At 41.6% G+C, this 9936-nt stretch overlaps 1 protein-coding gene across 1 annotated transcript in view; it reads right to left on the reverse strand.

Moving 5' to 3' along the window:
• Positions 1–7766, reverse strand: part of TCERG1 (transcription elongation regulator 1) — a 42765-nt gene extending 34999 nt beyond the window's left edge. Inside the window, exons 1-4 of the mRNA XM_044454579.1 lie at positions 7628–7766; positions 4171–4396; positions 2031–2183; positions 1523–1793 (exon numbers count right to left, since the gene is read on the reverse strand). Coding sequence (XP_044310514.1) covers positions 1523–1793; positions 2031–2183; positions 4171–4396; positions 7628–7746 — 769 coding nt within the window. The 5' untranslated portion in view covers positions 7747–7766. The remainder of the gene's footprint in view (positions 1–1522; positions 1794–2030; positions 2184–4170; positions 4397–7627) is intronic.
• Positions 7767–9936: the final 2170 nt, after the last annotated feature.

The following is a 9936-nucleotide window of genomic DNA, read 5'->3' on the forward strand; positions in this document are numbered from 1 at the left end:
TGGAGCATGACAAACTAGCAGAATCAAATGAGTACTGTCCAACCATCAGCTCTGGACATGGCCCTAGAATATCTGGCATCTACACTTCAACAAGAAATGGAAAGTACAGCAAGTAAGCTACAACTCCTATGGTATATGAACTGAATCCTGATATTTCACTGATTTTTTTTTTGTAAAAGTTGGTTACTGGGGCCAGAAAAAGACAACTGCATTTTGACTGCATTTACACAACCATTATTTTCATTTAAGGAACTTACAACACAATTCAGCCTTTTTATTGTGTACTAGGAGTAACCAGCAACAGGTCTGCAAATGTTAATGTGTTGAAACACTTTTAAACTAGTGTCATGCATCCATCTCTTCATTCCAAGGAATAATCAGACTGCCTTGGCATAAGCTGAACCTGATGAGCATATTGCAGAAAAAGGCGCTTTGGCTACTATCTTATCTTTCTCTATTTTCCACAACCTCAAACTCCACTTCCCTTGAATTGACATGAGTTTGAAGTACTGCAGAGTCATCAAACTCAGGAGGAAGAGTACAGAGAGGAGAAAGAAGAAAGAAATGCATTTCAAGAGCAACAGATACTTAAATGTAGGGGAAAGAAACGGATTTCAGAGTTTTTATACCATTAGTAACAAATGCACAGAGAAACCAAGGACACTCTTGAAAAAGTTTTATGCAGGCAAAAAATTCTGTCCTTCCCCTGTTAAGGTTAATGTGTACATGATACCAGAAATCTGATTCACTGTGGGAAGATGGGATAGGAGTATTACTGAACTGCAAAAGGAACCATTCATCTTCCTACTGATAACATTAAGTGTTATAACCAAGAAGGGCATTTGCCACAATACCTGATTTTGCAGGGTTATTTCCTCAAATGTACTAAGTTAAGCCTTCACCACAGACATATGGGGATTCCACTGCCCATGTCCTACGTCAGAACTGGTGTCCGTGTTAGAAGACGATGAACAAGAATGAAAAATACTCAAATCTAGCACTTTTAAAAATGTACCTTTTCTCTTAATAGAATGTTTTGTTTTAAATATGCTCTTAAGTAATGAGTGCTTCTGAAGTGGAGTTGTCATAAAGTCAAACGAGGGCACCATTTCTTAAACTTGGTTTGTTCACAGCATTAATGACATAGTGTAGGCATTTGTTTCCCTAAATTGTGCTTCCATGTGAGCATCAATTATCAGCAGACATAACAACCCAGTAGGCTCCTAAGGCATGAAGGTCAGTGCATGTCTGATATAGTCCCAAGAAGTACCAATGACATAAAAACAAAGACTATGAAAGAGAGCTAGTTTACAAATGCAAACCAGCCTCCTTTTGTTTTCACATGACTCTGTAAATGAAAAGGATAGTATGAAGAAGAATAAAGGCAGAACATCAGTGTACATGAAATTTGATCTTAAGATAGTGGGCAGCTTTTTAAAAAATTGGAATGATTAAATATGTTTTTTACCCACTAAAAGCCTAACCCCCCACCCCTTTCCCAAATTTGGCATAATTTACTCACTAGAAACTGTTTGTGAAACAGAGGTCACTGTGGTAGTAGTAGTTGAAGTTGTAGAGGACTGACTACTTGACGATGTAGATGGAGATACTGCTGGTGCAGGACTACTAGTGGTAGGTGTGGAGGAACCTACAGCTTGGGCCTGGGCCTGGGCTTGGGCCTGGGCTTGGGCCTGGGCAGCCAGAATTGGTGTCAGTTCAGATTGCTGAATAACTTTCACTCCATCAGGTTTAGTCCAGGCTGATTCACGTGTTCGTGCATTATAGTAATAAACCTAGAGAAAGAGTAGATAATTTTAAATCACTTTAAATAACAATTTTCCAGTTCATCCTTGAAAGTCCCAGCTTATTAGCTTCCAAATCAATATATTTATTGGTACTTTAGTATTCTGAAGAAAAAGTTGCATTATTATCTAGCCAATACAACCAATAAGGTCATCATGTTGCTGCATAATGTATCTTAGACAAGCATAAGAACAATTACTGCTATTGTTACTATAGATAATTCTTACCTTTCCATCTGGAGTTTTGTTTTCTACCCAAATCTCTTCAGTTGGTGGCATTGTTGGTGTTCCAGGGGCTGAAACTGGTGGCATTCCTGGAGGAAACATCATACCAGGAGGTGGTGGCATATTACCCATGGGAGGAGGCATGAAAGGTGGTCTCTACAAAGATATATAACAAAAAAAACCATTATCGTCCAATCCCAAATGCCTTCAGAACTAAGCAGCAACAGCATAAAATATACTGAATCTTTAAAACTGCATTTAATTTAAATATAATTAGGTGGTCACTGCAGAGAGAGAACAGTAACAGTAACTAGAACAGTAACTAGTCCCCAAGAAAGAAAAAGATACAGTATGAGTTGCATGCCATTAGTTAAGCACTGCATCTAAAGTTCAAAGTCAGTTTGCAATAAATACAAAACCTTTTATTCATCCAACATGAATACCAAGCTCAGGAATAATTTAAGAATAGCTTTGTGCAGCTTCCTATTGAATTTAGCACTGTGCAACTCCTCACATTCATCTTCTGACATTTACAGGTTTGTCATATATAAAAATGGAAGTAAATATTCCAGTAATGACCACTGCAGAAAATTTTCTTTCTCTATCAATAAATCGCCTACTAATGTTTTAACATCACTGTTTCAAGGTAAAAAGAGTTGAAGATTCTACATCTTTGCCTTATTTATGACATTTTATACTTCCCATCAACCAAATCATCCTGAAGTTTATAAAACCTATGCAACAATGAAAAACCAAAATAAAATCAAGTAACATCAAAAAAATCAGTACAATCTTCAAGTATAACATTTACAAAACCTAGCATCACAAGTGTATAAGACAGCAGAAATTCAGTATAATACTTGAGAAAATGGTTAAGTACCAAACATTTAAAATGCATTGTAACTTAACCTAAAATCTTGAGGAAATAAAAAAGGAGCGAAAAAGAACAAGGGCAAGCCTCTCTAGGAAAAGCATTTTATAATCATGTAATATTTTGTGTAGTCCTTAAAAAATGATAGCAAAATTATTTCAACTTAAGTATTATACTGTACTTTACTAACTTATTTCAAAAGTTGAAGCTTTAATCTTTTTTCCACCGGCTGAATGTTCATAAAGTTTCTAAACATTTGTTTTATTATTATTTTATGTAATATTGTAATCCACTTGGAGAGTCTAGTGGAATATAAGTTAAATAAACAAGTGAAAGTTCAGGGTAAAACTAACTATATGATGTTATAAACAATTAAGTTTTGTGCAGAAAGTGAAAGATTGGGTTAGAAAATTATCTCTAATAGGCCCTACATCAGTGAGGGAAATGGAAAGTTCACTAACAAATACTTAGAGAAATCAAGAGCACTGGAGTTGCCTGTTGGGTAATGCAATATGGCTGGGTTGGCAATTTCTACAGGTGATGACATTTGCCCATCCACAGCCTGGGGACAGGTTGGAAGCTGAGAGGAAAAGCATCCAATTATATTAAATTAAATAATAAGGAGCCTAAAAGGCAAGGTGGCAGAAGAAAAGTGGAAAACACTACAATTGGTAATAAACAGGAGCCTGAGGGAAAGGGAAAAAGACTGATGGAAAAGAAGCCCAAGGAGGGCAGAAAGCTGAGGAAAATGGGTGACAATTAAAAGGCGGGGGGGCAGGGGGAACTTCACATAGAGCCTACTATTGTTAGGAAGGTGTTAGGCTGAAGCAAGGAGCATAACAGAATAGAACGCTCAAAAGCAGAGACAATTTAGATAGTGGTAGGAGAACTAGGGATCTGAAAGAAAGGAGAAATTCAGCTTGGGTAAATAAATAGGACATCTGAGGAAATACAAAGATCTAAGGACAAAGGCTACATGCTGCAAGAAACAAAGGGAACAGACAAGTTCTATGCTGGCAAGGAAACTGGAAGTTGAGAAGTTGCATGAAAAAGAAGAGAACAATCAACATAGCTTTAGGAAAAATATCAAAATTCTTCAGTTAGAAAGGTAAATGCGCAATACTAACTTATGTTACTGCAATTCTTTGGACAGATAAGATCCTTTTCACTACAGGCAAATGGATGACACATTTTATCTTGGGAAAAAGAATCCATCATCCTTTCAAAAAATCGGTACTGCCTTGTAAAATGTATCCCATGCACTTTTTTTACCTGTAGATGTGGAGGTCCCATAGGTGGAGGAATTCCTCCAGGAGGGGGCATTGGAGGCATATTTGGATCAAATGGAGGACGTCCAAAAGGAGGCCGAGGTGGTGGAGGTGGACCTCGCATCATGCCAAAAGGCGGAGGGGGACGCATAAGAGGTGGTGGGCCTCTCATAACAGTATTTGGTGGAGGAGCTGGACCACGAAATCTCAGTGCTTGCTGCTGAGCCATTCTGTGAGCAAAAGCAAAGAGCAACCAGTTTTATCTTCAAACTTGTTCATAAAAACTGGTATAAGGAAAGAGTCAACATTTTGTGGCAGACGTTTTCATGAAGCCCCTCCTCAAACATTTGTAGAGGCTTTGTTTTACAATTTAAAAGTTATATAATCTCTAGACTGGAACTACTTAGAATGTAAAAGCATTCTGCAGGACTCCCTCCCACTGGCCTAACTATAAAGCACCTGAGGCATGTGAAGGAGCCTTATCTTTCCTATACACATCCATGGTTTTCAAATAACGTGTTTATGATAAGAAATACTAAGGCACCCAACTGTGGAATGAGACCACACACACATATATACCCTTTTCATTTATAGCCCGAAACAGAATTTGAGTATGGTAAACCCACTGTGCCACCCAGTCCCCTATACAGGTAGCTTAGTAAATGTATATATAGGAAAAAACGTTCACCTTTGTAACCAACAAACGCTCTTCTGATGCTCTCAGGAGAACAATTTTGCCCACCATTTAGTGCCAGTGCTATACCAATGTTGGCATGATGACTCAAAATTGAAAAAAACAAAGGTTATAAGGTGGTGAACGACAACAGACACATAATTCAACACTTATTAGTTAAACACCTTCTAATTTAGGAAGTTGTTTAGCACCAAGGCGTTTAAGAATGCTACTGCTATATACAAATTGTAAACTTGTGATATGACACCTTAAGTGGCCACTACCAGCCCCATGGACATATTCAAGGGCCAGATCAGATTACTGAATTACTGATAAGAAATTTTAAATAACATACTGCATGCATATTGCATCAGTTATGAAGAATACACACATGTACATATTTCATGCTAGGTCTTCAAAATATAAGCTAGCTTGGGCCCATTTCCAACAATGGCTCACATGAATTTCTAAAGGAGTAAGTCACTATACATAACTGTGCATACTTATGCATAACTGAATGATATCCATGCAATCTATACTTAGTTATTAATATACTAAATAGGGCCAAGAGGCCCCCAAGGTATACTTTCATTAAAGAAGCTCTTCTTCTGGTTCTGGAAACTATTGCCTACAAAACCAAAAGCATTAGTATCATAACTCACAAAATTAAGGTGAGGAGTAAGAAGTGGATTCAGGACTAATTTTGTGTCACACATTTGCTTTTTGTGATTCTCTTAGCATGGACACATGCAGTACTACACAAGAATTATATATTTTCTGAAACAGATCCACAACCAGACAGAACCCTGCTGAGTGCTGCTACTTATGGATTTAGCACTGGTCTATTTAGGAAGAAAGCTATCTCAAATATTTGCACATTTTCATTTACTTTTTTAAAAATATGTATTTATAAGTACAGATTGTGAAAGCTGTTGGGTCTACTCCAACATGAACATTTGCAATTAGTAAGTAAGGAGTACTACTAATTGAAATAGTTTGAAAATAATTCCTGAGCCAACACTAATAGGACATATCACAGTCCAAATCCATCTGGGGAAAAAGAAATCCAGAGATTCCAGAGAATGTAGAGCTTTTCTTTCTAGGCATGGGAGTTATCCAGTTCATACTAGGCATATGAAAACCCTGTTGTCCAGACTGAGAAAGGAGGAGAGTTTGTAGCCTGCCAAATAACACATCATGTTTAGGTGTAGTTTCTGCTTTCCCTCCCCCACTCTTCACTGTTCATTGATCTGCTTCCTCTTCCCAATGCCTTGCACAAGAGAGAGGAGAATTTAGCAGCTGTTAAGATTGAGGGCTTCTGGAGTGCAAAATAAGACATGCTAGAATTTGCTTTGTTATTATAAAACATTAAATATAATCCAATTCTGTTAACCACCCATAGAGCATTGGCTACCGGGCAGTATAAAAATGAAAATAAATGAATTAATTAAAAATTACAAATAGTATAATCACATACTAGATTTATTTTGGTAGAGTTACCTAGCTCTTCTCAAGGCAACTCAGGTATGTTCCCATGTGCAGAAAAGCATGAGGCTTACGTGTCAACTGTGCTATAACCTCTGCACTCATGCATTTTGCTCTTCATCCATACACGGAGAAGCTACAATTTGACACAGCTTTCTAGCATACAAATTTCACAACTACACCAAACAAAGCACAAGCATATGCAAATAACCACATATGCCAGTTTCACAGTTTTCCATATGGGAATGCCTCCTTAAGCAGAAAAAAATACCATTGCATGGGTAAAATTTTAGATGGCTTTTCTTACCCAGGAGAAAAAGGGAAATAACGGCAGCAAATCGGGTCAATTTATTTGTATGAGTTTGAGATTCAATAAGCTGTTTTATATACAAACAACCTGGGGATGTTTAAAGGAAATTAATGCAAACATGCTGCTTTACATCGAATTAACCTTTTGGATCATTTATTCCATATGAATCTGTTGCTGCCTTCCCGCTCCGCTGGACTACAACCCCCCTGCCCAGAAAGCACGCTGGCTAGGGATGATAGGAGTTAGGAGCCTAGCCCAGCTGGTCTACCGTGACGGGCGGCTACTCGAAGGTCTCAAGAAGGCTTCCTCCCGTCCCCAGCCACGATCCTGTACCTAGCGAGACGGCTGAACCCGGGCGCTTCGCGTGAGGAGCATGTGGCCCTACCCCGAGCCACGACCCGTCCCCATAAGGCACCGCTCCCGGGTGGGGCAGCCGCGCCGGAACTGCGAGGCTAACGGCCCCCACCCCCAAGCCCTCCTGGCACGTCTGCGCGCACCCGGCCAGTGCCCATTGGCGAAAGCCAGCGCGTGAAAAGCCCTCTCCGGGCGAAACGGGAATCCCGCCATGAGGGGCAGGAAGCCCTCTCCCCGGCATCCCCCTTTTCCTCCTCCTCCGAAATACCAAACCAAGAACCCTTTGCAGCGTATGTGCGGGGACTGGGGAATGAATGAAATACAGGGATCATTACGCCAGGGGCACAGCGCCGCAATGTGGAGTGCGGAAGGCGAAACGGCCGGCCCAGCGAACGGGGAAGCTCACCGCGGCAGGAATAAGGCTGCAGGGAGAGTGGAGGGGGGAGGAGGTGCGAAGCCCGAACGGTCGCTTCCGCCTCGAGCGGGAGGAGGAGGGTGGGAGGAACCACCGAGGCCGGAGCGGAGCGGGGGGGGGGGGGGCACGCGCACGCGCGCGCTCACAAAGGCCTCGTGCTCCGAGCTCTTCCTCCCGCCCCCCAGCGCGTCGGGCGGCCGTTGCAGAAGGAGGTTTCGTCTTACCTGATCTCATTATTGTAGCGCTCCGCCGCCCCAGTGTCGCCTTCGCCGCCGCCAGCTCCGCCGCCGCCGCTACTAGCACTACCACCTCCAGCGCCGCCACCACCTCCTCTTTCCGCCATCACCAGTCGACTCTGCCGCCGCACACGCCCACCCTCCTCAGGCATGGCTCCTCACTAGTGGCTGCTGGTCACGTCAATTACCGATCGAAAGAACCTCGGCCTAGCTCTGATTGGTTCTTGTCGCCGCCGATTTTGAATGAGGGGCGGAAAACGAGCGATAACTGGTTGGTTTCAGTGAAAGGCCCGCTAGAAGCGCCGTCGAGTTTGCGCCCTCTTCTGGCCCAGTTGTTTGTATGTCACGTGACCCATAACCCGGAACTGGCCCATTTTTCTGACCCATAAGGTAGTTTTGCCCATAGAGATAAGAATGAAAAGAAGATCAATCTAGTTGTGCATAACATTTCCGGGCTCGACTTGGTGAAGCCATTTTTAGTTGAAGGGCGCCAATTTTCGTTTCGAATGACTTCATGGCGGCTGATTTCCTGTAGCAGTTGTGGATCCCGCCGTGGAGCAGCAAAAGTGAGGTTACTGAAACGGGAATTTCAGCCTGCACGTCTGACCCTTTGCTAATGTGTGGTGAACGGAACGGGACGCCTAGATCCCGAGGAGAGGCATTCCTCTGAAGTCTCCAAGGCGGGATCTTGAAAGAAAGCGGAGGCCTACGACTCCCAGCAACGCATGCTGGTAGTTGCAGGATTTTATTATTTAATTACTGAAGGTGCATGGAACTGAAATGAAAGGCAACCTCGCCCAACTTGGGACCTCCCGCAGCTTTGGACATCACCTCCCAGCATCCCCAGTCAGCATGGATAGCAGGGGATGCACTGCAGTGCCCTTCGTATATTTCTGTTCCTCAGAACATGTCTACATGGTTTACATCAAAAAATTACAGTACTTGATTAAAATAAAATTAAATCATGGTCTGGCACCAGAAAGAATAGAGAGTCAGAGCCAGCCAAACCTCCCTGGAGAGCATTTTCCACAATCAAGGTGCCACCACTGAGGAGGCCCTCCTCACCTCCTTCAAATGGGGCTCTTGGAGAAGGAATTCCATAGACGATCTTAAGGACCGGGCAGGTGGATATGAAAGGAAGTGTTCCTTTAGATAACCAGGCCCTAAACCATTTAGGGCTTCATATGTTATTGCCAACTCCTTAAACTGGACCCGCAATGGACTTGTATTGTTCATGACACAAGTTATATCAAGGACAGTCAAGTGCCAAGGCACACTTATTTCTTTCAGAAGCATCCATAACTTCTTGGTTCCACACAGTAAAGGAGTTTGCTGGTGTTCATGTGTACAATTGCCTGAAATATATATTAGTAATAAATTGATAGTTGGCTTCACAGAATACGAATCATTCTCCTGCTTCATTTATGGTCCCTGAGTCAAATTCTCCCACAACATTTGATTCTGCTTTGTTTTGTATATTTGCATTCTAGTCACCTTTGCTTATTAGCATACCTTGTTTTTGTGTGTTATCAGTTTGTTCTTAGACACTTGCATAAATGTTATTGATTTCTTCTTCTTTGATACCTGTTGTTAGAGCATTAGCTTGAATTATGATTATGTTGTTTCTGAGCATTCTGATTAATATTATTAGTTGGATTTATATTATAGCCTCTTACTGCATACGCTACATCTTAACTCAGTATTGGAGCCACTCCATTTCTTCTGAGTTGGTCATTTCTTGCATTAAAGCACTTGGTGTTTGTCTTTCTGCAAATGTCCTATCCTGGTCCATTTTAGTTCACTCTTGCAAAGTACTGTGATGTTTAATCACTCAATTTCTTGGTTTACAGTTTCTAGTTTGCCTACTTCTCATGTTCCGTGTTCCAATTGCATGTGTTATGCAGCATCAGAGTTTCCTTTCACCTCTGCACATATCAGCCACCAAACTCCCTTTTGGTTTTGATCTACTTGTGTCATTAGTGGCCAACAGCATTATTCATAGTTGTCCTTTGTTCTTCCCTATTAGCTGGTTGAGTGCCTTCTGACCTGAGGGTTTCATCTTCTGGCACTAACTCTTCTTTCATTTTAGACTGTTTAGCTAGTTTAGTTTTCAAGGTAAGAAGATCCAGAAGTGGTCTACTATTGCCTTTTTCTGTGTAGTACTAACCAGTGTTAGCTTGAGTGTCACGGTCCTTATCCATGAGAGCTCCTCCATCAGTGACTCCTTCCAACTATTGCCACTGCCAAGGAGCTACACCACTTAGCTCCCATCACCATCTGAAGTATCCATTCTTGTC

The sequence above is a fragment of the Varanus komodoensis genome, unplaced genomic scaffold (genome assembly GCF_004798865.1).
Source record: "Varanus komodoensis strain SLA01 unplaced genomic scaffold, ASM479886v1 scaffold7_3, whole genome shotgun sequence".
Classification (NCBI taxonomy): domain Eukaryota; kingdom Metazoa; phylum Chordata; class Lepidosauria; order Squamata; family Varanidae; genus Varanus; species Varanus komodoensis.